At 56.5% G+C, this 25,565-nt stretch overlaps 3 protein-coding genes and 1 long non-coding RNA gene across 12 annotated transcripts in view; 2 read left to right on the top strand and 2 right to left on the bottom strand.

Moving 5' to 3' along the window:
* CCDC13 (coiled-coil domain containing 13) overlaps positions 1–5,502 on the top strand; it is a 69,101-nt gene extending 63,599 nt beyond the window's left edge. For all 5 annotated transcript variants that reach the window (XM_015131236.3, XM_077992244.1, XM_015131234.3 and 2 more), the window contains one exon: positions 513–5,502. In XM_015131236.3, coding sequence (XP_014986722.3) covers positions 513–672 — 160 coding nt within the window. In that variant the 3' untranslated portion in view covers positions 673–5,502. The remainder of the gene's footprint in view (positions 1–512) is intronic.
* On the bottom strand, positions 2,821–7,862 carry LOC114676333 (uncharacterized). Its single transcript, XR_003727266.2, has 2 exons — positions 7,198–7,862; positions 2,821–5,473 (listed from the first exon to the last, which is right to left on the bottom strand). It is a non-coding gene; the product is annotated as an uncharacterized LOC114676333 (long non-coding RNA).
* HHATL (hedgehog acyltransferase like) lies at positions 7,129–16,955 on the top strand. Of its 5 annotated transcripts, none has more exons than XM_015131239.3 (13): positions 7,129–7,348; positions 7,831–7,892; positions 9,083–9,201; positions 9,807–9,874; positions 10,479–10,592; positions 10,722–10,916; positions 11,272–11,481; positions 11,942–12,113; positions 12,465–12,609; positions 12,733–12,768; positions 15,802–16,003; positions 16,402–16,543; positions 16,743–16,955. In XM_015131239.3, exons 3-13 carry the CDS (start codon positions 9,096–9,098, stop codon positions 16,865–16,867), a joined length of 1,515 nt encoding a protein of 504 aa, XP_014986725.2. In that variant the 5' UTR covers positions 7,129–7,348; positions 7,831–7,892; positions 9,083–9,095; the 3' UTR covers positions 16,868–16,955. The 5 variants fall into 5 exon arrangements, with proteins under 5 accessions (XP_014986725.2, XP_028699835.2, XP_014986727.2 ...); XM_028844002.2 differs by having other exon boundaries at positions 7,711–7,892; XM_015131241.3 differs by lacking the exon at positions 7,831–7,892 and having other exon boundaries at positions 7,129–7,310.
* Positions 16,956–17,173: 218 nt separating this feature from the next.
* On the bottom strand, positions 17,174–25,226 carry KLHL40 (kelch like family member 40). Its single transcript, XM_015131237.3, has 6 exons — positions 22,767–25,226; positions 21,238–21,398; positions 20,804–20,911; positions 20,468–20,653; positions 18,577–18,723; positions 17,174–17,731 (listed from the first exon to the last, which is right to left on the bottom strand). The coding sequence occupies exons 1-6, from the start codon at positions 23,916–23,918 to the stop codon at positions 17,620–17,622; spliced, it is 1,866 nt and encodes a 621-aa protein (XP_014986723.2). The 5' UTR covers positions 23,919–25,226; the 3' UTR covers positions 17,174–17,619.
* Positions 25,227–25,565: the final 339 nt, after the last annotated feature.

The raw sequence follows: 25,565 nt of genomic DNA, 5'->3' as shown, positions 1-25,565 counted from the left end.
GGTAGGGTTGTCTGGGTGGAGGTGCCTCCATGGGCGGGGGGACTGTGTCCCTCCCCTTGCACTTTTGACTCATTTGGCCAGAAGCTGGTCCTGCTTGGTCATGGGTTCTAGGCCTGCAATTCAGGGACTGGCCTTCAGAGGACAGAGGGCCCAGCCCAAACTCCAATGACCCATAGTCCAATATAAATTTTATCAAGCATGGATCACTGAACCCAGTTTCTCACTAAGTTAAACCTGTTAAGATCCCATGCAGCCATGGGAAGGGAAAGACGGGAACCTCTACAAATTAGAACTCAATTTGTAAGGGGCCTTGAGGTAGCCTACACTGCAGGGAGCCAGGCCCATAGAGAGGAATCCACAGTACCCCCAAGAGTCAGTGAGAGGAGGGGATGGGTCAGAGGGAAGCCTGAACCTGAAGAGCAGCCATGTTGGCAGCCACCCAGGGCCCTCTGTCACCCACGCACACCTGCGTGCAGCTCCAGCCACACTGAGTGCTGTCTCCTGTGGTCCAGGCTGGCCGTCCAGGTGGAGGAGAATGAAATGCTAAAGGCTGCCCTGGGCAGTGCCCTGCGGGGAAAGGAGGAAGACTTCCAGATGTACCATGAGATCCTGGGCCAGGTGAAAAGCGTCTTCCTGCAGGCCCTGCGGCAGCAGAAGACAGATAAGCAATAGGATGACAGCCCAGTGTCGGCCTGGCCGGGTGGGCAGCCTCAGGTCTTGAGAGGAAAATACTCTGTCTGAGAACTCCATCTGCTCCGGGAAGCCAGCCCAGGGCAGCCAGCTCAACCACTTCTACCAGAAGAGGCTCCTTAAGGATGACCAAAACCAATGTCTCAGGCCAGGAAGGCAGAAGAGAAGCCCTAGTGGGACACTGCAGGAGACCCTGAGCTGGCTGGGTTACAGCAGTGGGGAGTCCCAGTGGCCCACTGGCAGAGGCGAGAGCTCTGGGGCGGCAAGCCAGCTGTGAATGGGCAGTCCCTCGGGCAGGTGCTCATTGCCCTCGTCCTAGGTACTAGCCCTGGATGTCCCCATGGCTTCACACACAGGAGAGCCCTTCGTTACCCTAACTGGGCACATCCCCCATGCCACTCAGCCCCACCCTATCCCCTCACCCCCATCCCAGCTCCATCTATAGCCCGTCCACACCCGACACAGACTTGGGGCACTCTGCTCTCAGCCAGTTTGTCAGCCCGTTCCTCAGGACACTTCCTCAGGTGCGGACCCTTGGACTTGTAATAATAATAAGTGTTTTCATAATCACTGCAGCTCCCAGTGAGTGAGCATCTACTGTGGCAACCTGACCCCATTCAGTCCTCTAATAACCCAGGGGATTGTTGTCCTATTTGACGGATGAAGAAACTGAGGTTCACAGAAAGAAGCTGAGCTAATATTTAACTGCAGTCTACCTGACCCCAAAACCAGGGTCTTGCCATTCAGAGATCACCCAGGGTAGGCGCACCTACTCACCACTGGACAACCCCACCCCTAGGCAGCCACTCCAAGAGGCACTTTCGTTTGCTCACCAAGACTGCAGCTGATGGATGCTGGTGGCAGAGGGCCGAGGTAGGGCTCGGCTGGAGCTTCGGGCAGAAGGGTTTTGAGGTAGTGGCTCCAGTCGAAGGTACGGTGCACCTCCCTCGCCATGGTGAACCGGGAGGGCTGCTGCAGAGGGACCCTAAGATCCGCAGGCCTCTACATGACTGTCACAGTGTTGCCCTTTCTCAGCTGTAACTATGCAGTTATAGCTACAGGAAGGAGTGGTCCCAAGGAAGGTCACTCATAGCCATGCACCCCAACCCCAGACACCTTGGCCCCACGTGCACCCACAGCCCCACACAAAGATGCAGATACACACAAATACCTCAATTCAGGAGCATGCAGCTGTTCGTGCACACAGGCACCTCCATGTGTGCACACTCATGGACACACAGGTGCAGATGAGCACACACATGTGAATGTGGTCACACATTCCCACATGTGAAGACATAGCCACTTGTGTGTTGCTTGTGCAGTGACGCACAAATGCAGGTGCACATACTGTGAAAACACCCCCTTCCCCAGGAAAAGCCACTGGGGCTCCTGGGACCCTGTCTTCTCAGTCCCTTCCTTGGGGATGGGGCTATGGAGGGACCCTAGCTGGCCCCTACTCCTCAGGGAGCCCCTGACCCTGCATGGGGTCACACGGATCTAGAGATCCCACAGCAAGTTAGAGCAAAGGCCACCAGGATGAACTGGTGATTCTGATGGGGTCCTAAGGGTCTCTGGGAAGGAAGAGTTTTTCTCTGGTTCCTTGTGAAGGAAAATGGCCAGGCAGAGAGCCAGGAGAGAGAGGGTCTGTGCTGGGAGGGGACAGTGTGTGACAGCGAGGGGCGGGCCAGATGCAGTCTGAACACAAACGAGTCAGCACCTTCTCCTGCAGGTACTGAGGAGCTCCAGAGGGTGATCTGAGTATGTGGGGCACAGGCTCTGGCCTCAGCACAGTTCCAGGGAGTGAAAAGCAGGCATAGGACCAGCCGTCCTTCCTCAAGGTCACCTCAGGGAAGTGCAGAGATGGCGTGACCCACACTCCAGCCACTTCAGGGTGGCTCTGCTGCCCTTCCTCGGCTAGGCCTGAGACAGGAAGGAGCATCAGGTCATGGAGTCTGGACAGGTGGGGCTGCCTGGGGCATACTTCTCTCCCCACTTACCAGCTGTGTGGCCTTGGGCAAGTTATTTAACCTCTCTGATCCTCCACATTCTCATCTATAAAATGCAGACAATAATAGAATCCTCTATTAGGGGGCTGCTACTAATATATATGTCAAAGAATAACCCAAAGACTTTTCGCTAATTATTAGCTCTCTGTTTATTTTTGTACGAGGAACCTGTATCTATAGATTGATTTCAACAAGAGTTACATGAGAGAGGAGAGAAAAACTGCAGACAGGCAGGCATGGGATATCTTGTTTGCACATTTTTGGGTTAACTGATTTGCTAGTGTCTTGCTTTGGCCAACTCTGGGTATAAAGACGAGTGTTTCAGTTTTCAGATTCCACAGGCAACCTTGACAGCATTGCTGTGGTGCCATGTGCAGGAGTCCCTGTCATGTCTTCTGGCACCTGCCACCAGGCACCTCCCCACGCCCAGCTTGATGATCAGGTCTGCTCCATTCCCTCATTGGAACCCTCTGCAGGGTTCATTGAGATAAAAAGTGTCCAATGGTTACAGCAGCTGCTCGCACACAGTAAGTGCTCAATAATTATTCACTCTTAGTGTTCCCTCTATTCATTCAACCAGAACTTGTTGAGCAGTTCCTCTACCCCAGGCACAGAGGTGCCGAGGTGAGGCACACACGGTCCCTGGCCTCCAGGAACTCTCAGGTCAGCTGAGGAGAGAGACAGACTGGTCACAGGTCACCATTCCATCCAGCCAGTCTGCCATCAGGCAGTCAGTGAGTGCCAACAGCATGCCAGCCTCTCCAGGCCCGGGAGGGACCTGGAGGTGAATCTGACTTTCTTCCTCCTTTCAGGGAGTTTCCAGTCCAGTCAGAGGCGTGGGAAAAGCCATGATGGAGCTGGGTGGGGAAGGATGCAAGACCGGGCTGCAGCACCGCAGGGCTTCCCCCACCATCCCCACCCCATCCCTGTGGCAGTTCCCAAGTTCCCAGCCTCCTTGATCAGATCTGGGTGGAGAGGGGGCTGTCAGGGAGTCCTGTGTCCTTCACATCTCCCTAAGGCAAAGGAGCAAGGAGGGGCAAAGGGAAGGTGGGGAGAGCCTGGGAGAAGGATTTTCAAGGGAAGGAAGTTGTCAAAGGGGTCAAAGATAGGGACCCTGAGAAACCTAACCCAGGTGGGCCAGGTACAGAGCCAGGCAGCTGGTCTGTCCAGGTGAGTACCAGTGCCACTCCTAGGTAGCACTGTCTGTCCCAGGCACCCTGAGGATGACCTCCCTATCCCTCAGGCAGGTGGGCAACAGGTGTGCTGGATAAGACACTAAGGGCCCTGGCCAGAGCCACGAGGAGGCAGCTGGAGGGGAGAGTGCAGGTGCCCTGGCGGGTTGAGGGGCAGGGGCAAGTAAAGAGTTAAGCGGTGGAGTTGCCTCACGTGAGGGCTTTCCCTGCCACACACCAGGCAGGTGCTGCGGGTCTTGGTGCTCAGGTTCCAGCACTGATAGGTGAGGCCTGGCTGAGCTGTGGATGTAGTTTGGCCACTGTCCCCATGGGGGCCTCTGGGGCACCACAGCTGAGCTGGGCAGGGTTGCAGCCTGGCTCAGGCTTAAACACACTACACTGTCACTGGGCCCCTCCCCTGCTCCCAGGAGCCCAGGGCAAGGTGACCTCCAGTGGGTGTGCTCCTCTGGACCCCTACATCCAGGGGCCAGAAGAAGCTTCTCCTCCCCACCCCCAGCCAGCCCACAGCCAGCCCTAAGCACAAAGAAGTCTGCCTACCCACCTTCTCCCCACAGGTGTGCCTTTACATACACTGACTCTCTTATATCCCTGAGCCTTGCACACACACAACACACATATACACACATATGTACAATACATGTGCACACACAAGCAATACACAGGATACACATACACAGCAAACACATGCCATGAACAACCTACAACACAAAACGTACACACAGACTCTACACACAACTAATAGAAAACACAGTTGCATATATACATGCAAACACACAGGATACTTTCCTCGCATTTTTACTTTGAGCAACAAACAACCAAAGAAAGTTTAAAAATTGAAATGGGACTCAGATTTGAGAGAATTGTTCCCACTCCCCGCCTTATCTTTCCCAGTGGCCCTTGTGGCATTTGGGACGGCCCCAGGACCACGTGCTGGTCTTAGCTCAGTCAGTTTCCTGTCTGTCGAGTGCGCTGGCCTCGCCAGGTGCCCTCCCCCGCCACCCGCCTCAGACACAGTGGAACTGGCCTCAGGCTGTCCAGTCACAGATCCATGGGACTTCCCTAGCCCTCCACCCCTCTTGCCATTTCCACACACCACACTCCCTGCAGACCCTGCTGGTTGTGGGTCACCCGGGGAAGGCCTCACTGCTGAGTGTGAATCCAGCCTCTCTGGGCCTCTGGGGGTCAGGGTGTCTGTGGCTCTCTAATAGCCTCTGTTTATGAGCAAGGTCCTTGTCATGGAGTGAGTCACCGGATGCCCCCTGCCACCCTGGTGAGGGCCAGGGCCAGCGGTATGCCCGTTTTACAACTGAGGATCTGAGACCCTAAGAAGTGGGGTACACCAGCTCAGGCTCAAGTAAATTGGCTGAACCTGTGTTCTTAACTCTGGGGTCAAACCACCGTGTCTGCTCCCTTGAGCCATTTTCTTTGAGCCTCGTGAGGGCCCCACTGTGGGTGCACGGGGTTGTCGCCCCTGCAGGGCAGTCAGTGCCAGGAGCTTACAGGGCTGGTCCAATTACTTGGCTTCCTCATGTGCCAGGTTCTTCTTCTCCCAACTGCGGACAATGGCAACATCTTCCCTATGGGCTGTGGTGAAATTAAAAGGTTAATCCATGTACGTCCCGGCTACTATGATTAACTTACTCCTAACAACCATTGACGCCCTGCCCCCCAAGGAAGCCCTCCTTAACCCTGAAGTCTGGCTCAGGTATCCTTTCCTCCCTGATGCTGGCCTCTCTAGTGCCCATTACCCACCACAGCCCTAACCCAGCACCCACACTGTGCACTAGTCACCATTCATGCTTCTCAGGGTCCGGGACCACAGACACGGGCCTCTGCATCCTGTGTGGAGTGTGTATGTTGGGGGTCTCCTTTCTGTCCTCCAGGCCAGCGTGTCTGCATGCTCAGGAGGCAGCTCACTGCCTAAGTGCAATCTCTCCCCTTCCTGGGCCCTAGTGGGTGGGGAGCAGCACCTCCCTCCTGCCTCCTCAGCTGAGCCTGAAGCCGGGGTCACAGGATCAGTAGGGGCTCCAGGAGCTGTCCTGTGACTGATCACAGTCACAAAACTCCTTCTACCCCCTAGAGCCTCCCCACAAGCACACACGTAAACAGGCCTCCATAAATAGCACAGACTTGGCCTCATCTGAGGGGGGCACTGTCAGAGATTCTTAATCTCAGGGGCACCTTCAGGATACCCCTTCCCTCAGGTATCCAGGGCTGAGACCTTGGATGCTCCCTTCCAGAATGAGGGCCCTGTCCTACCAGGACCCCTAGTTGGTTAGGAATATACCTGTCGGCCGGGCGCGGTGGCTCACGCCTGTAATCCCAGCACTTTGGGAGGCCGAGACGGGCGGATCTCGAGGTCAGGAAATCGAGACCATCCTGGCTAACATGGTGAAACCCCGTCTCTACTAAAAATACAAAAAACCAGCCGGGTGTGATGGCGGGCGCCTGTAGTCCCAGCTACTTGGGAGGCTGAGGCAGGAGAATGGCGAGAACCCAGGAGGCGGAGCTTGCAGTGAGCCGAGATCGGGCCACCGCACTCCAGCCTGGGCGACTGAGCAAGACTCCGTCTCAAAAACAAAAAAAAAAAAACAAAAAAAAAAGGAATACACCTGTCTTCCTGTCTGCCTCCACTCTGCCATCGAGAGGATACCAGCCATTCCAAGTACCCACAAGCCTTGCCAAGTGACCCTGCTAGCACCCCTCCAGTCGGGACCCTCCCTATGGGACAGAGCTGGCTTATGGGGACCCCTCTCAGCCACATGTCCCATGCTAGTTCCAGTCCCATCAGGCAAGTCAGCCCTCCCTGATGCACTGATGCATGACCAACCAGGACTCATGGCATAATGAAAAGGACCAGGTCAGGGGGTGAGATGAGTCTGCTCTGGGATAGCCCTTAGGAGGTCATATGTAAAGGTAGGAGCTGGAGTCCCTGGAGTCCAAGTGTGAAAGTGTGTGCATGTTGTGAATGTGTGTGGCTGTGGTGGGGGTAGGGCTTACAAGCCTGGAGAGGCTGATGGGGCCACCAAGAAACTTCCTGGAAGAGGGAAGTCCTGGGTAGCAGTGAGAGAGAGGCACAGGCTCTCTAGGAGCCAGGGGAGGCAGGCTGAAGAGAGGCCCAGGTGTCCCTGTCTGAGCCTATGCTACTGGACACCCTCCCCCCCAGCACCCGCCCCCCTTCAAGGATCCTCCCTGCGGCTCCCTGTGGCCAGCAGCTCTGCAGCACTCGGCTCTGCTCCACTCTGCTCAGCTCCGCTCCAGGAAGGCCACCTCCTCCTCCCCCTCCTCCTCCCGCTGTCACCACTCACCGCTTATAACCTCGAGGGGGTGGGGACCCCAGGGCTGGACACACCCCACCGTAGCCCCAGAGCTCAGCCGGTCGGACGGACGGACAGTTGGACGCAGGACCCCAGAGCCTGAGGTGGGCAGTGTGCCAGGGTCCCTTGCGGCCTCCTCAAGGTCAGTGCCAGCTGGGGATGCAGCTACTCTGGGGCTCTTGAGACTTGTGGGGCACACCCCAGGCCCTCATCCCAAATCACGGGCCACAAAAGGGGCTTTACCCCAGGGGCATCTGGGGCAGGCAGGACCAGGGGAAAAGGGATGCCCCTGTGTCCACAGGCCAGCCCTGGTCCGGGGGTCTATCAGGAGAGGCCTCAGGCTGGGGGCCAGCTCCTTGCAGAGGCCTCTCTGGGGACACCCCGCACCGGCCATGGGGAGCTAAAATTGGAAAGTGGCGAGTGGGAGGCAGCTGACAAAGCTATTTCGCGGGCTCTTCACTGTGCTCCGGTTTCAAGCTCCTGCTCCATTAACCTGATCCCCAGGGCCTCTCCACCCCCACCCAGCTGATGAGGAGGTGCCTCCACCCTCAGGCCAGCAGCACAGCCATCAGGCTGGCAGCCTCTGCTGTGGGGAGAGGCAGTGGTGGTCTTCTCTTACCCCAGATTCCAGAAGGTGTCACTGAGAAACCCGATCCTGAGGGGAGGCAAGCAGAAGTCTGTCCCAGGTCTGCTGTGTGACCTTGAGAGGTCCCTGCCCCTATCTGGCCCATGACCCCTCCATCTGTACGAGGAGATTGCGGGCGGGGGTGGGGGTTGGCAGGGGAGATGGCTGCAGGGCTGGGGATGAAGATTTGGGGGAGGATCAAGGGTGGGCGAAAGGGCCACATCAGCCACCTCTTTGCCCTATCAGCCCAAGGGGTGCCTGGACATGTTCCTCCCTTTAATTTGGGCCCTATGTCTGTACCCATGGGGTCCTTGGGAAGCCCCTGGGCCAGGCTGAAGCAGGGTAGGAAGGGCAAAGGTGCTAACTGAGCTGCAGGACAGCCCAGCAGTTCTCCAGGGTACAAGCTAGGCCCCTGCTGGAGGGAGTGGTGAGACTCAACCAGGGCCTGATTCTGGTCAGTACCTTGGACAGCAGCCAGTGCCCTCCCTGGCCCCGCCTGGCCCCGCCTGGCCCCACATCCGCTACTCCAGGGCACCTCCTCAAATAGCACAGCCTCCAGCCGGTGCCCAGGGCCTGAATACACAGAGCACTGAGAGAGTGGGGCAGTGTGGTTACAGACACAGGCAGGGACTGGGGTGTGGCAGGCTGGAGCTTGGGGACTTGTTGGGGGAATGGAGGTCAGTGATAGGCTGGAGGCTTAATGCGAGGGATGGAGGCTTGGCTCTAGGGGCAGCACCTGGGTTGGTCATGGGATCTCAGGGAGGGGAGTGGGAGTCAGAGAAAGGGTCTTAGAGAGGCTGGGGCTTTGTGAGGAGCTGAGGGAGACTTGTTGATCAGGGTGGGGACCCTGCAGGCAGAAACCTGACTGTAGTGATAAAGGTGGGGTTTCTCCGAACGAAGGTCATGGGGGCCTTGGCAGGAGCGGTTTTAGCAGAGGGTGGGGCCGGTGTGTCTGGAAGGTATGAAGATGTAAATGAAGGTGAGGGAGGCAGGCTGCGAGTGAGGGCTCTGACAGCAAGAGCCTTGATGGGTGGGTGGGGACAAGAGCAGCAGCTGGGATGGGGCACTGGTGTTCAGTGGCCTGTGAGCAGTGGGGGACACAGGGGTGGGCAGAGTGATGGTACAAGGTCCCCAAGGGGCTGGTGGGACAATCTCTCTTCAGAGTGGGGTCCTCACTGGGGTGGCAGGACCATGAGGTGGGGCTAAGCTGGGCTGGAGACTGTAATTCCCTCACCCAACCTGTCTCCCCAGCCCTGTCCAGGCTATGGGCATCAAGACAGCATTGCCGACGGCTGAGCTGGGCCTCTACTCTCTGGTGCTGAGTGGGGCCCTGGCCTATGCTGGCCGGGGCCTCCTTGAGGCTTCACAAGGTAATGGCTGTGCCTCGGGGCAAGTGGACAGGACCCTTCTTCCCCTGGGGGCTTCAGGGTTCCAACCAGCAAAGCCAGAAACTTACAGGCTCCAGACCCAGGGTATTCCTTCTAGAACAAGGCTGGATCTCCCTTTTCAGCCTGGGGCTCCCATCTCAGATAGGCACTGGAGGCTGGTGGAGCCAGGTTCAGTCACAGGAACACAGAGATGCAGAGAAACTGACAGAGAAATGGACACAGAGTCACACACATAGACACACACACACCGCACACACACAGGCCCGAACCCAGGCGCACACACACAGACCTAGACCCAGACACACACACACACACCCCGACACACACACACACACACACAGACCTGGACTCAGACACACACAAACACACACATACACACACAGACACACAAACACACAGACATATACACCCCACCCCACCCCCCACACACACAGTCAGAGGCCTGGACCCAGATACACAGCAAGACCCAGACCTGCGCCCTGCTCCTGACGCCCTCGCTCCGCAGGATGGGGGCAGCCTTGTCCACGGGGGAAGGAGGGGCAGGGGATGTGAAGGCCCCTCTCCCTGAGGCCACACTCTGTTCTCAGATGGGGCCCACAGGAAGGCCTTCCGGGAGTCTGTGCGACCTGGCTGGGAGTACATTGGCCGGAAGATGGTAGGTCCCCCACACCCGAGGGTCCCTCCCATCCCGAACCCTTCTCCCCTCTCCGCTGTTCCAGATGTTGTCAAGTAACAGAGAGCTTCTCACAGCTCGGGAGCCTCTGGCTTGAGCTTCAGTGCCTTCAGCTTCTCCACTGGCTCCTCCTGTATCCTTCCGGGACATCAAATTTGCCCGGGCCCTGCTCACTTGGGAAATGGGTCACATTAGCGGAGTGTGCTTCAGCGGAGCCTCCAGCACCTCCCTTCCCAGAAACAAAGCAGTAAAGGGGGAATGGCAGGCAACGTGCGGAGGAGAGGGCGAGCTTTGAGGGACCCAGCAGCCCCTATGGTGCCCTTCACTCCTCTCTACCCTCCTGCCTGAGTACTTCCTTCAGAGAGGAGTGTGGAGACCTGCAGGCACTTGTGTTTGTGTAAAGAGGACACATTGGGTTTGGCTAGTGGTAAAAAATAATTATTATTAAATTTAAAAATGATAATAATAAAAGAAGAACATGAAGGCTGGGAAGGTGCTGGGGCTCTGACCAGTCTAGGTTCCAGCTCGTCCTGCCCCCTCTCCCACCCTCACCTGCCCCACCTCCTCCTGCTCCGGACTGCCCCAGGATGTGGCTGACTTCGAGTGGGTGATGTGGTTCACCTCCTTTCGCAACGTCATCATCTTCGCCCTCTCCGGACATGTGCTGTTTGCTAAACTCTGCACAATGGTTGCCCCACAGGTGAGCTGGACCTGGGCCACCCAGCTTCCCCCTGCCAGCTCCTTTTTTACCACAAGGGTTGTGGGAACCCCATTCTGGGGTCACACCCCCATTTGTATGGCAAAACTGAAGCCTTCTCCCTGTCCACAGCTCCGCTCCTGGATGTATGCTGCGTATGGGGCCCTGGCTGTGATGGGCACGATGGGCCCTTGGTACCTCCTGCTGCTGCTTGGTCACTGTATGGGGCTCTATGTGGCCTCACTCTTGGGCCAGCCCTGGCTCTGTCTTGGCCTTGGCTTGGCCAGCCTGGCCTCCTTCAAGATGGACCCCCTAATCTCTTGGCAGGTGTGAACTGGTGCAAGGGTAGAGGGTGTAGGGATAAGATCCCAAACCTCTCACTTCATCCAAAGTCCTTGCACCCCAAGTATCCCCAAGTATTCCCTTCACATTTCCACCTGTCTTCAAGCTTTTGGGTATGCCCTGGCCACACGGTCACCACCTGCATCACAGGAGGAACTGCCAGCTCATCCCCTGCTCCTCGCGTTGCTGGGACAGAGCAGTGGCCAAAGTTAACTGCTCTGGAAAAGAGGAAGGGACAGGACCAGGCTGGGCCCCTATAGGAAGCTAGGGAGTGGGGAGTAGGTTTTCCAGAGACAGGAGGCACCCTAGTGAGCTGGTGGCCTGTTCTTTCCCCCTCCAGAGCGGATTTGTAACAGGCACTTTTGATCTTCAAGAGGTGCTGTTTCATGGGGGCAGCAGCTTCACAGTGCTGCGCTGCACCAGCTTTGCACTGGAGAGCTGCGCCCACCCTGACCGCCACTACTCCCTAGCTGACCTGCTCAAGTACAACTTCTATCTGCCCTTCTTCTTCTTCGGGCCCATCATGACCTTTGATCGCTTCCATGCCCAGGTGAGGGGACACCCTGTGGGCTTTTAGAACAGGGCTGAATCTCCCTTTTCAGATTGGGGTTTCCATCTCAGATAGAATTCCCAAAGCAGGCTGTATCCCCATCCTCAGGCATGATTCCAGGATGAAGCCATGTCTCCCCTTCCTCCTCAGACCCCAGGATGGGGCCACCTTTCCCCTCCAGCAGGGACCCCAGGGTGGAGATATCTCTTTTCTCAGACAGGACTCCCAGGCCATGAATGTTCTCCTCCCTCACAAATGGGGCTCCCAGGACAGAACTGGGTCTCCTGTGGCTGGCTGTGAATCCTCCTCAGACTCCAGGGTGACCTGTGTCTCCACCCTTAGGCAGGACTCCTGGATAAAGCCATGTCTCCTCCTGCCCCAAGTAGTTGGTGAACCCCCCTCAGACAGGGCTCCCTGGGCAGGGCTTGCCTCTTCCCTCAGACCCTTCGCATCCCCTCAGGTGAGCCAGGTGGAGCCAGTGAGACGCGAGGGTGAGCTGTGGCACATCCGAGCCCAGGCAGGCCTGAGCGTGGTGGCCATCATGGCCGTCGATATCTTCTTTCACTTCTTCTACATCCTCACCATCCCCAGTGACCTCAAGTTCGCCAACCGCCTCCCAGACAGTGCCCTCGGTGGGTCCTCAGAAGAGAGATGGGGGCAGGGCTGCCACCCCAGGAAAACAGACCCTCTGCACCCCCACGGTGCCACAGTCGGGGAAGCTGAGGCCCGCAGGGCACAGCACCTAAGGGCATGGGAGCAGGGGCTTATTCTTTCTAATGCATGGGTCTTGGCATTAGCTTCATCCTGTAGGGCCAGAGCAGCATCCCACAGAGCCCACCAGGCATGGTTGATTTCCACAATATGGGGGTTCTCCGTGGGGCAGGCAGAGCCTGGTGTCTCTGCAAGGAAATGGTGGGACAGGGTCTCCATGGGGGCAGGCCCCAGGCGATGAACCCCAGGCAGTGATGGTGCCCTGTCCCCAGCTGGCCTAGCCTATTCAAACCTGGTGTATGACTGGGTGAAGGCGGCCGTCCTCTTTGGCGTTGTCAACACTGTGGCGTGCCTCGACCACCTGGACCCACCTCAGCCTCCCAAGTGCATCACCGCGCTCTACGTCTTCGCAGAAACGTGAGTGCCGGGCCGGGTGGGGGAGGTTCACCCCCTCAAACCACATCTTCCCCTAGCCTCTTCCCTCATGCCCGGGGAGCGCTGCACCTGATGGGCACATGGCTCTCTGCTTTTCTTTTACAGGCACTTTGACCGTGGCATCAATGACTGGCTTTGCAAGTGAGTAGGGGTGGGGTGGGGGTGGTCACAGCCATCCTGCCAGGTGTCTGAGCAGGGCAGTGCCAAGATGGGTCCACATTTTAAAAGATCACCCCGGGCCAGGGGAAGCAGAGGGCAGTGAGGAGGTCTTGGCAGAGGCCTAGGTGAAAGATATAGAAGTTAGGACTTGAGTGAGGGCCCCAGAAGTGCAGAGAGGTGGTGGGAGGAGGGTCACACAGACAGCAGCCTGGATAGGATGTGGCCATGAAGTGTGGGTGTCGGGAAGGAGAGGAGATGACGCTGAAATTCCTATGTGCAGCCTGGGAAGATGGAGGGTAGTTTCCAGAGAGGGCTTCAGTTTAAGAAATGTCTAGTTGCAATCTAGGAGATATCTGTGTGGAGGTTCAGGGAGGTGGTTGGGTCTGAGGGTCTGGGGTTCTGAGGGTCTGGAGGACTGATGGAACTCAGAGTGTCCTGAGTATAGGCAGGTGGTTTTTAGGCTTTGAGAGTGGGTAAGTCCTCAGGAGAGGGAGTGGCGTGAGAAGAGGAGAGATGGGGATGGCTGAGATTTGGCCTGCAAGAGCTCTGCTTGGAAGGAAAAGGAAGAACCAGCAGAAAGGACTGGAAAGAGTGGTTGGAGGGGCAGGAGAAGAATCAAGGTCATGGGCCACTCTGAAAGCCAAGGGAAGACCATCCAGACATGGTGGGGGCAGCTGGGTCAGATGCCACTGAGCCTCAAAGAAGCTGGAGACCAAAGATTAGTGCTGGTGACATGGAGGTTTTCAGCCTTTCACTGGCAAGGCAGGGGCAGGTAAGGAGGGGAAGTCAACTGAGGAGTAGAGGAGTGTGTAATGACTCCTGGAAAAGCCTGGGACTGCAGGGGGAAGACAGGGGTGGCTGAGGGAGACGAAGGATGTGTTAAAGATAGGAGAGAATGGGACATGCTAAGAAGAATTATTCAACAGAGAAGCTGGTGATGCAGGATATAGGGGTGATTGATTTAATCACCTCAGGAATGCGGTCCCTGAGGAGGAAGGAGGTGATGGTGTCTAGTTCCAAGAGGCCTGGCTTCAGTGGGAGGAGGAGGAAGAGAAGCCAGTGTAGATGCAGATGAAGGCAGGTTAGTGTAGACACGTAAGGGATTCCACCTGAAGGCTTCAGCCTTCTCCAGGAAGCAGGAGGCATGGCCATCAGCTGAGAAAGCCAGGACTGGGGACATGGAGGGAGGCAACATATATGCCTACCCCCGCAACCCAGCCTGGATCCCCCCACTCATACTATCTCTCCACTCATACTTGTGGGGAGATAAGGACACAGTGGCCCTTGCAGAGCATGGGAGAAGCAGCTAACCAGAGAAACCTTGGCACTAAGCACCCAGGTTGTATTGGAGGTGGCGGGCTTATGAACTCCAGCATGTGAAGATGTGAGATTTCCCCCATGGGGCTTAGCTGCCTGGATGTAGCTGAGGAGAAAGTAGGGGATTGGGCTCTCACAGATGGGTGAGAAGGAAGAAGTCAGGAATAAGGGTTTTTAGATTATTTATAGTGGTGACTCATTGGATATAAGCCTGCTAAGGACGGTGGTGAAGATGGGAGGGTCACAAGATCAATGGGATTGAAGAACGGAAGCTGGGGGGCCAGGAGGTCAAGAGGGGCTGGGCAAAGAGTGGGAATTAGAAAGGAGTGAACTTTCAAGTGGTAACAAAGTTGGGGCATGGCCATGGGTGTGGGTGGCTGAGGTGGAGTGGAGAAAAAAGCCATTGGAAATGAGGAGGTCGAGGAATGGAAAGGCTGGTTATTCATGGGTCTTCCACTGAATTTATTTAACAAATATTTACTGAGCACCTGCTGCATGCCAGGCCTGTTCTAGGCACTGGGGATACAGCAGTGAACATGGCAAAGACCCTGACCTCATGGAGCTTACAGTCTAGTGGGGTGAAACAGACCATAAACAGGTAAACAGACATAACTAAGATAATTTTAGAGAGTGTAAGTGTTATGAAGAAAATAAAATGTGCAATGGGATAGAAGTTGGCAACACGGTAGAGGCTTCTTTAGTTGGGGTCTAGGTGGGCTTCTCTGAGGAGATGATATTTGAATTGAGATTTGAGTGATAAGGATATGTGGAGCAGAGAATACCAGGTAGAGGGTACAACAAGGGCAAAGGCCTTGAGACACAAACCAACTGTGTGGGTGTGAAGGTCAGAAAGGCCAATGAGGCCAGCATAGTGAGCAGGGGGAGCATGGTGACTGATGAGATCAGGGAGGGAACAGAAACCAAACCACTTGGGATCTTCTAGCCAGAGTAAAGAGACTGAGTTTATTCCAGTTGTAATGGGGAGCTATTCAGAGGGGTTAATCATGGAAGTGATGTGACCTGAGCTACACTCTCAAAAGATACTTCTGGCTGCTGTATGTAGAATGAACTGTGGGGGCAAAAGCAGAAACGAGAAGACCACTTAAGAGGCTCTTGCAATAATTTATGTGAAAAGAGGGATCATCTTGACTAGGGTGGTGGTTGTAGAGGAGGTGAGCAGTGGTCAGGACTGAGAGGAGTCAACAGAATTTGCTGGCTTGCTTGGATGTTGGTGATGAGGCAAATTGAGAATCCAAGAAGGCAGCAAGGCTTATACCCTGAGCAACTGAATGGATGGTGGTGCCATTCACTGAGATAAGGACGGAGCAGGGTTTGAGCAGGGATAGGGGAATCTGTCAATCAAGTGACATAGCTAGTAGCAATTGGATATACAAATCAGGAGAGACTGGCCTAAAGACACAGGTTTAGGGGTCATCGGCATAGAGACACGACTTGGAATCTTGGGTCTGGATGAGATCATTTGGGGAGTAAATGAACAGAGCTAGAGAAGCTATAATGTCCCAGGCTGAGCCTGCCACAATTTGAAGTTGGTTGGAGGAGGAACCACTACCTGAGGTCAGGAATGTTGAATGCACCCAGGGTGACAGTGTTGAGGAGGTCGCCTGTTGTGTGTCCTCTCCCATCTCATCCCTGCCCTTTCCCATACTCCCAGTGGCCCTTCTCCCATTTTTCCTGCAGATATGTGTATGATCACATTGGTGGGGAGCATTCCGCTGTGATCCCAGAGCTGGCGGCCACAGTGGCCACATTTGCCATCACCACTCTGTGGCTTGGGCCTTGTGACATTGTCTACCTGTGGTCATTCCTTAACTGCTTTGGCCTCAACTTTGAGCTTTGGGTGCAAAAACTGGCAGAGTGGGGGCCCCTAGCACGAATTGAGGTGAGCAGGGAAGACCTGGGGCTGGGACTGTCTGGGTTATGGAGGGCAGGGGGGCACTTCTGCTTTCTGGAGTTGTCCAACCACCTGGCCCCCAAACCAGAACTTTCTCACCACCACCCTCCTGGTTGTCAGGGCAATGGCTCACTCTGTGGGAATCTGCCCATCCCTCCCTTCTATGGGAAATGGAGCACCTGGGCCTTGCCATGTTGGTCAGGCCTTGCCCTGTCTCTGGAACTGTTTCGCCATGTTTAACAAGGAGGGAGAGCTGACCTGGGGCTCCCCAAGACTCAGACATAGCCCTAAGACCTGACTGGCCATGTGGGTAAGGATGCTGACCCACCACGTCCTCTTTCCTTTGGCCTCTTGTCCCGCTGCCCATGCTTTCCTGGACCGAATAGGCCTCTCTGTCAGTGCAGATGTCCCGCAGGGTCCGGGCCCTGTTTGGAGCCATGAACTTCTGGGCCATCATCATGTACAACCTTGTGAGTCTGAACAGCCTCGAGTTCACACAGCTGGTTGCCCGACGCCTGCTACTCACAGGTAAGGGACAAGGGTGTGGGGATGCAGAAGGTGCCAGGCATCAGCCTCAAGGACTGGGACCTTCCAAAATGCCTCCTACCCTCTCATCACCCCGGGACTCAGCAGGGAGGGCCCATCCAGCGGGGAGAGGGGTGGGAAGAGAAAACTCGCCGAGGATGCGGTGCTGCTCCCAAGCATCTATGACTCCCTCCCCACACAGGGTTCCCCCAGACCACGCTGGTCATCCTGTTTGTCACGTACTGTGGTGTCCAGCTAGTAAAGGAGCGTGAGCGAAACTTGGCACTGGAGGAGGAGCAGAAGCAGGACAAAGAGAAGCCGGAGTAGGAGGGAGCGGGTAGAGGGACGGGCTCTGCTCAGCTACTCTTGGGCCAGATGGGGCCTGACCGATAGAATAAAAGACTTTTCTACAACAGCTTGGCTGCTCCCTGCCCCTTCTTCCCACAGTCCCCTGGCTCCACGTCCATGGTGGCTGAAGAGCTGGAGGCTCTAGGCCTCAGGCAGGGGAGGGTTCCCACCCATAGGGAGGAGGGGACACCAGATGGAGGGCAGAGCCCATCGACCTTGGCAGCCCAACAGCGGAACATTGAAGCCCCAAGTCTTCGAAACACCTGCTCACTGACTGGTGGAGTACTGATGCAGACCCTGAGCTGCTTGCTCAGACGGCACTTTATTCTTCCTAAAGAAGGAGACATGTCTGCACTGTACACTGCACTTGATGCGGATGCTCCCATCTGACAGACAGGAAGACTGAGTCCTGTGGGGAACTTTGCCAGCACACTCAGCCAAGCTGGGGCAGGGCCAGGACATGGCCTGGGATACCGCCCTGTGGTTCTGGTTCATGGATCAAGACAACCTAGGGAGATACGGCAACACTGGAGAAGCCTCTAGTTTCTCATCCTTGCCCAAAAGTCCAGGACTAAGCAGCACTTCCCTTTCCTTGGCTGACACAGCCCCTGGGGCACCATAATTGGATCCAGGTAGGCTCTGGCCTAGCCTCTTCCCTGGAGCCCCCACAAGGCCAGGCCAATGAGTGTCACAGGATGGGAGGGGTCCTTAGTTCAGTCTCCCTGAGCTGATCACATCTTGGTCAGGCGCAGCACATTAAGCCGCACTGGTAGGAAGGTGGCACCTGCTGCGTAGGCGATCTCCCGCAGGACACCCTCCCACTTCTTCTCCTCCTCGTTATACCTGGGGGTGAGAGAGAGTGGGGACAAGGACGGGGAGCTCGGTCAACTGAGTCCAGAGTGGAATGCAGCAGAGATGGGTGGCTGAGCGCGCTCGGCCCATCTCTAGGGAGATCTGCTCCTGAAAATCCCCAGGCTCTGGGAAAAGAGAACTCCACAAGATCCAACTCAAGGAACACTCACCCCACACTCCAGGAAGGGTCTTCCTCCCCAGGAAAGATCAATTCTCAAGGGGTGTTTCCATATTCCTCAAAGTTCCCCTCCAAGAAAGTCTACACTCCCCACACCATCCCATCAATGCTGTATTTCTACGAAGTCTCAAGTCCCACCCTCCAGCAGCACTGCTCCCCAGGGGCTGCCTGCAGCAGTGGGGATGGCTGCAGATTCAGGAAGGAGATGCCCCAGAGGCTAAAGCTTCCTTCTCCCACCCCCACAAAGGACCAGCCATAGAGAGCAATGGTTCTGAAAGGCCAGGGCTCCAGCTGCTTCCTAGTGGCAGCCCTCCTTCCACACCAAGCACCTGGAAGGCAGGAGAGAGGAAATCCGGCTGCTACATGGGCCCTGTTTCTGTGGGTCTGTGACCTAAGCTTGGGTCTGCTCCCGTCTGCAACATTGTTGCTGCTCCACAGTGGGGCATGGTGCCATCTGTGCAAGCCCAGACTTTCCCAACAAACTGGCGAGAAACAGCCGAGCAGGGTATATGGGCTGTTCCTCCCTACAGGACTCCCTAGAAGAGGGATCTGCTTTGCCCCCAGAGGAGCTTGCCCAGTGCCTTGGTACCCCACCATGGTGCTATGGAGTGTCAGCCTTGCTCATGATGCCCCCTGGCCTCCCTGGGGCCGGACTCACCTCCAGATGTCATTGAGCTCTGTGGGAACCAGCTCTCCAGACTCAGTCTCCAGTGTGGCAAAGCCACCGATGGCATAGAGGGTACCCACCAGGCTGACCAGGCTGAGTGAGCTACGCTCCTGTGGGAAGGCTTCGAAGGGTGCCCACCTGGGGTTGTGTGAGAAGGTGCATCATTGGGGTGCCTCGGCAAGCCCAGTGACTGTCCCTGCCACACAGCACCCACAGCTCCAACTGCAACCCTTTGCAATCCATGTCCCAAGCACCCATGCCCCCAACCCTGTTCCCCTTCCTGTCCCTCTGGTCTTCCCTTCCTTCCCCATTCTCTTGCTCCTCCCCTTTCCTTTCCTTGTCCTCTTGCCATTCTATCCAACCTGTCCAGCAAAGTCCACTGTGGATCTCCCCACTGCCCCTCCTCCTCTCCTGAACTAACTCCACTCTCTAACTCATGACCCCAGTCCCTAGCAGGCCCCCAGCCTTGCCCTGGATGCAGTCCTCTTGCCCCTCAGCGGCAGCCCCGCCCCCCTTGCACACCTGCTCCGTCCTTCTCCTTTCACAGCCCAGTTGTTCTCAACATATCTTCACTGCTCTGGCTCCTGCCTTGGGCCTTAGTCCCGTCCTCCAAAACTGCCCTCCCTGAGGTCCCCAGCCACTGCACACTCACTGAGGTCCTACAGCACACAGCCCTGCTGACATGACTTTCCTCACCTCCTATCTCTCCGGCCTCACCTTCGTGGCCTCCTTCCTGGATAACGCAAGCTGCCCCCACCATCAGGGCTTGGACCTCAGCTCCTCCCATTTACACCCTCTCTCCTGAGGGAGCTTGGCCCCTCCATGTGCTATTGACCCCCAGATCTCTCCCTCCAGCTCAGCCCTCTCTCTCCCAGGTGGGGTCCTTTTGGACACCCCCAGGCACTTCAAGTCCACATGTCCTAACTGGACCCTCATTTTCCCTACCCAATCCCAATGATTATCCAGTAAGTGGCCTCCCACCCTCACTCAGAAGCGTGTACTTCTCCCCCCTCACCCCCACATCCAATCAATAGCTAAGCCCTGTTTCTTCCACCTCCTAGACTCTTGCTACTCAAAATGTGGTTCACAGCCCAGCAGCATCAGCATCTCCTGGGGGTGTTAGAAATGCAGACTTACAGGCTCTCAGCCCTCCGCATACTGAGAATCAGAATCTGCACTTTAACATGATCCCCGGGAGATTCGCATGCCCATCACAGTGTAAGAAGCCCTGGCCTGTCTTTGTCCAATGCATCCCCTCAGCCTCATCCCTGCTGTGCCCCCAGGTCCAGGCCTTCATCACCCCTGACCTTCCTGTCCCCTGGGAAATCCCTAATCTGCTCTCTATATCAGCTGCCATGAAGTACTTTAGTAGAACACAGATGAGATACAGTCCCTCTCCTGCTGGCCCCCGCTCCAGCCCCAGCACTGCCATCCCATCTCCATGACCCACCCGCCTCCACCCAGCCGGAGCAATGCCTTCCCTCCCGTGGGCCTTGCGTTTTTTCTCCTAACTGCCTCCGCACCACATTTCCTTGGTCTGGGACAACCTCCTCCCACCACCCTCACCGTTTTTGCCAGTTGAGTACAACTATCTCTCAGTTCAGTTTTCTCTTTTCTGGTGTCCCAGGCAGGGCAGCTTCTGTCTTGTTCACTGCTACATCCCTTGCACCAAGCCATTGCCTGTTTTGAGTCCCTGAATGAGCAACCTGGCATCCCCTCCCCCAGCCCTCTGCTCACTGCTGATCAGGGGAGAAGGTCTGTTTCTATGCTGATGTCCCAGCTCAACACTGGAGACCCAAGACAGGGACTGCGGCTCCTGCTGAGGCTGACAGAAGCCCAAAGCCACACAGTTGTCCTTGGTGGAAGAGACAAGCTTTCGTACTTGTTGTCTGTGATGCTGTACACTTCGGCAGAACTGGTCAGCCCTGTGTCAGTGACCCCAGCTGCCACAATAATGCGGCCATCATGGACAGTGGCCCCAAAGAGTGAGCGGGCGGTCTGCATGGGTGCCAGCTCCTTCCACTCGAACTTCTTGGGGTCATAGACGCACATCTTGTTCAGGCACTTCCTGTGGGGTGGAGGGTGGGAACGGTGGAGAGAAGCAGGAGCCCAGCCATGCCTCCCTGCAATCGTCTGCCAGGGCAGCCAGGACAAACTGCTGACAGCCTCTGGGAGATTCTACCTATGCTCCACAGATTCGCTCCAGGCCCAGTCTCACCTGTCACTGCCTTTGCCGCCAATGACGTAGACAAGGTCCATGTGAGAGAGCACTGTGTGGCCATACACCGCGTAAGGCAGCGGGTCCGATTCACCCCATTTGAATGACCTGGAGGAGATGGGAGTGGGGGTGGGGGTTGGGGTGGGGGTTGGGGTGGGCACCCACCCAGGCTCGGCTCAGTCCCTATCTCTGCACCCATGCACCCATCCTCCTAACACATATTCGAGATGCATCCAGATCCATTGCTGGAACTTCCCAGGCCTCTCAGTTCTTTGCTCCCACCCTGCCCTCCAACCTCCCTGCCCTTACCCAAGCCTACCTCCACTCTGAGCCCAAGGCTCTAGCTCCAAATCCCACCCCAGGCTCTAGACCAGCTTCGGCCTCCATGCCCCACCCACCCCCAGGGTGCTCAGCCCCACCCCAGCCACGCTCACAGCCTGTCGTAGCACATGACCGAGTCCAGGCAGCGCTCGCCGTCCTTGATCTCTCTGCCACCGACCACGTAGATGGAGTTGAGAGCCTCTCCCAGGCCAAAGAGGCAGCGGGGTGAGGGCAGTGGTGGCATCCCCAGCCACTCTGAGTCCAGGTGGTCAAACTGCAGGCCAGGTGTCCAGTCAGCAACTGCCCCCTACTCCCTCAGCCCCAGCCCAGCACCACTCAGTCCCGCTGCCCCAGGTCGCAGAGGAGGTCGGGAACCCAGGTAGGGCCAATGCAGCCGGGAGGCACCCTGAGAGACAGTGCCCCTCCTGCCATCAGGCTGAGAGCAGATGAGTGTCCCCCACGCCCAGGCAGGCTCCCGGCAACCACCATTATAGCAGGCGGTAGGGCACCACAGCACAGAAATGATGGGGAGCTCTGCAAGGAGGTCCAGCTATGGCCTTGCTTTCCCAGGCTGAACGGCTCCCAACTGAGGCCTGCCTGCCCCCTGCTCTCCACCCCATCCCACTGTTCAGGAAACTTCCAAATACAGTCCTGCCTTTCGCCCTGTAAAAGCTACAGTCCATGGCCTTGTTCACCTCCACAGCCTTGTAATAAAGATATGAATACTAGGGGCTCATCTTTTTGGAAAGTTTTCTGAGGGCTGAGCACTGTGCTGATGAGCACTTTATAAGCATCATTTAACTTTCCAACGACCTTATCATGCAGGAAGAACAGTATCCCCACTTACAAACAGAGGCCTAGAGAGAATAAGCAATGTGTCCACACTGCTGAGCTAGTAGCTGGTGAAGCTGCCCTCATCCCCAGTGCAACTGTAAGGCCTGTGAGCTTAACCCTGGCACCAAGTGCCTCTCACCTCTCTCGCTGGTCAGGCCTCCCTGAGCATGCTGCTCACCAGGCTAAGCCCCAGTTCTATCCCTTGCTTATCGTTCCTTGGCTGGAAACATTACCATCTTCCCCTTCACGTCTCCAAATCCCACCCCACTGGCAAGGCTCAAACTTATATGGCCAGTCTCCAGGAAACTGTCTCTGCCCTTTGAGATCTCACAGTCACACCCCAACTCAGACCTGGCACTCCACTCTGCTGATCCCTTCTGGGCCTCAGTTTCCTCATCTGTACAATGGGAGGACCAGACAGGATTGTTCCTTTGTCTGGGACACTGCTGCGAGCTCCAGGCCTGGCCTTCACCAAGAGGCCCTGCCCAGGATCCTTACACAGACCTTGCTCCTCCTCACTGTGCCCCACCCCAACCTCTGTGCAGGGCCAGGGCCTCCAACATACGCCAACTTGGGGCTACCTCACCCCTGAAATTGAGATACCAGAGTTATGCTGCTTTTTGGCAGTTGCCTATTGACTGTCTTCAACCTTCAAGCAGGTGGCTATCAGTCAACCGCCCCAGTCTACATCTCACCCTAGACCCAGTGGCATTTCCTTGTGTAGACACAAGCCCCTCCTGGGCCCCAAGACTGCCCCCAGTGCCCAGAGCCCAGCATTAGCTGGCAGCTCCCAAGGCTGGTCAGGCACCTGCAGGAAGTATGCGCTCATGGGGTCTTCTTTGTTGTCTTCGTTGTAGAAGAGGCCTCCAGCCACAAAGACCTGGTTCTCCTTGGTAACCAGGCTGACGTGGTTCTTGGGGACCTGGTTGGAGAGGGAGGCACAGTAGCACTCGTTGGCTGCTGGATCGTAGGCCACAGCGCCCTCCTCACTGATCATAAAGATGAGGTCCTGCAGGAACATGCCGAAGCGCAGGGTGTCATTGAGGATCCCAGGAAGGATACGTTCGGCCTCCTCATCCTCCTCTGCTTTGGCTTCGCCTGTGCCCTTATCAGCCTCCTTGACCCCGGCTGCGTCTTTGCCCTTCTTTTTCTTCCGCAGCGTGGTGATGCGGCCCTCGTGTGCATCCTTCACCATCTGCACCTTGCGCAGCAACTCGGGCTGGGCACGCACGAGAGGGTGGCGCTCCACGCGGCTCTCTAGAAAGGCGCGCGGCAGCAAGCGGCAGCGCACGCTCTCGAAGACGGTGGGCAGCGCGCGCTGGCGCTCAGCCTGCGCCTCGGCGTCGCCGCTGCCAGCCCACCGCATCACGGCCTCGAACACCGCCTCCTCCTTCTCCACGTTAAGGCCGTCACTAGAGATGATGGCGATGAGCTCATCGGCCGAGAGTCCGAGGAAGTCAGCGTCGCGCGCCACCAGCGAGAAGTGAGCGCAGATGAAGTCTCGGGCAGCCACGGCGAGACGCGCGCAGTCGAGCAGGAGGCCAAGACGGAAGACGGCCAGGCAGTTGGAGAGGCACAGGCGCTTCTGCAGGAAGGACACGCAGATGGTGAAGATGGAAGGGATCTGGAAGCGGTGCGCCGCGGCGAACAAATCCTGCACGCTCGCCTCGTCCAGCGCGATCTCTGACGTGTACAGGTAGTGCAGCACCTGGGCCACCACGTCTGGGGACACCTCCTCCAGGTGCAGCTCGCCCGCGCGCTCCGGCTCGGCTAGGAAGCGCGCCCGGAAGTAGGGGCTGCAGGCGGCCAGCACCAGGCGATGGCACGGGAACTCGCGCTCGCCCGCCCGCACCACACAGTCGAGGAACTTGCCATGGTCCAGCATGTCCTTGAGACCGTCTTGCAGCAGCGTCTGCTGGTACAACCGCTGCTCCTCCGCCTGCTCCAAGCCCAGCGCCATGATGGGTGGCCTAGGGTGTGGTGGCGGTGCCAAGGGGGCTCCTCTCTGTACCCCTGCTTTCCTGCTGCGGCTTGCTTAGACTGCGCAGCTGTCTTCTAGGGGCTATATATAGAGGTGGCCGGGTCCCTGTAAGGCGAGCCGCCTGGCCTCCTGCACATGACGCACAGGGGACAGCTGGGCAGAGGCCCCCTCCCGGAGAAGCCTTGACTCAGCCCCAGGGGCTTATGGGACGGAGGTAGGGTGTCTGGGCCCTTCTGAAAGATGAGGGCCTGGCTGCCTCATTTCTAAATGGAGCACGGAGAGGCCTTGACTCTGGATTTTTTGGTCCGAAGATGCCCCTAGGAGAGTTGATGGCCTAAGTTCTGACCCTCAGTCCAGAGACGGGGAAGCATTGGAGCCCCTCTTCCAGGGTCTCCCTTCCTTCATGCTTTCTGGGAACATCTGTCCTGGTGCCTCCATCTTCCTCCTCGGAATATGTCTCATTCCAGCCATCCCCGGATACAGGGTCCTTGGGTTTTCTGGTCAGAACTTGGACATGGTGTTCACTTTTTGGCAGCCCTGTTGCCCTGCCTTTATTTTAAGAGGCAAGGTCTCACTATATTGCCCAGGCTGGTCTTGAACTCCTGGGCTCAAGCCATCCTTCTGCCTCAGCCTCCCTAGTAGCTGAGATTACATACATAAGACACCCCCCACCCCGCATTGCCTCACCTTTAAAATGGGAAGAGCTTTTCCTCTTTCTGCCCCTCCTCCTTGCAAGAAAGCAAGAAAGTACCTTAGGTAAACAAGGTTGCCACTTTCCTATGAGGCCTGGGACAGGACATGTCGCTCTGTTAAGCCTCAGTTTCCCTTCCTACACAATGAGGAGGTGGCAAAGTTAGATACTAAGGGCCTCAGTTCAGCTCTGCTGGAGGTTCAGAAGCACCAAGGTACTGTGTCCTGGAAGTACACTATTAGAGGGTTTTAACACTTCTAAGGTGTCAGATGTGCTAGAAAATTAATTTCTTAGGATTCTACTATTCTAGGTTTTTAAACCCCCAGGGTTTTAACATTGTAGGGGAGTGACATTCTGAATTCTAGTGTTCAAAAAGTAACACTACAGGTTTAATATTTCAGGACTTTAGCTGTCTATACTCACTATTCTTGGTGCATATTAGGCTAGACCTGAGCCTGCCTGGCCACGGGGCCCCTGCACCTTGTCTATGGTCTGAGGGACCAGGGTTGAAGCCCAGGACAGTCAGTCTTGATGCCTACCTTGTTCAGGACTCCTGACCCACCTCCCCACACCCTCCCCACCCCGCCCCACTGCCAGACACATGCGCTCGCACATACACATCAGCCTCAGTCACCAAGATTAACTTGTTCCCAAAGTGCCAGAGGCTGCAGCTGTGTGTTAAATTTAGCCCCCAGGACACTGGGATGAACTGTTACGAGGCACACCCCCATCATTCCTCTGAGTCACTTGTTTATAACGTCAGGCGGGGGAGTGGGGGAGGGGGGTGGGTATAGGAGAGATGACAGCAGGCTGGGCTAGGACTGAGTCACCTCCCTTTTGTGATCTCAGCAATATCACTCTCAGTCCTTTTTTTTTAGACGGAATTTTGCTCTTGTTGCCCAGGCTGGAGTGCAATGGCGCGATCTCAGCTCACT

This window comes from Macaca mulatta, chromosome 2 (genome assembly GCF_049350105.2).
Source record: "Macaca mulatta isolate MMU2019108-1 chromosome 2, T2T-MMU8v2.0, whole genome shotgun sequence".
NCBI classification, from domain to species: domain Eukaryota; kingdom Metazoa; phylum Chordata; class Mammalia; order Primates; family Cercopithecidae; genus Macaca; species Macaca mulatta.
This window is presented reverse-complemented; position numbering and strand designations above follow the sequence as displayed.

What these genes read in the sequence shown, in the direction of transcription:
- KLHL40 (XM_015131237.3), bottom strand. Translation starts at nt 23,918, where the DNA reads ATGGCGCTGGGCTTGGAGCAGGCGGAGGAGCAGCGGTTGTACCAGCAG. An exon ending in GTCATGTGCTACGACAGGCT is followed by an intron (nt 20,912 to 21,237) that starts GTGAGCGTGGCT and finishes CATCTCCTCCAG; the next exon opens with GTCATTCAAATGGGGTGAAT. An exon ending in GAGCTCAATGACATCTGGAG is followed by an intron (nt 17,732 to 18,576) that starts GTGAGTCCGGCC and finishes TCTCACCCCCAG; the next exon opens with GTATAACGAGGAGGAGAAGA.
- HHATL (XM_028844002.2), top strand. Translation starts at nt 7,735, where the DNA reads ATGAGGAGGTGCCTCCACCCTCAGGCCAGCAGCACAGCCATCAGGCTG. An exon ending in GCACAATGGTTGCCCCACAG is followed by an intron (nt 10,593 to 10,721) that starts GTGAGCTGGACC and finishes CCCTGTCCACAG; the next exon opens with CTCCGCTCCTGGATGTATGC. An exon ending in ATCAATGACTGGCTTTGCAA is followed by an intron (nt 12,769 to 15,801) that starts GTGAGTAGGGGT and finishes TTTTTCCTGCAG; the next exon opens with ATATGTGTATGATCACATTG.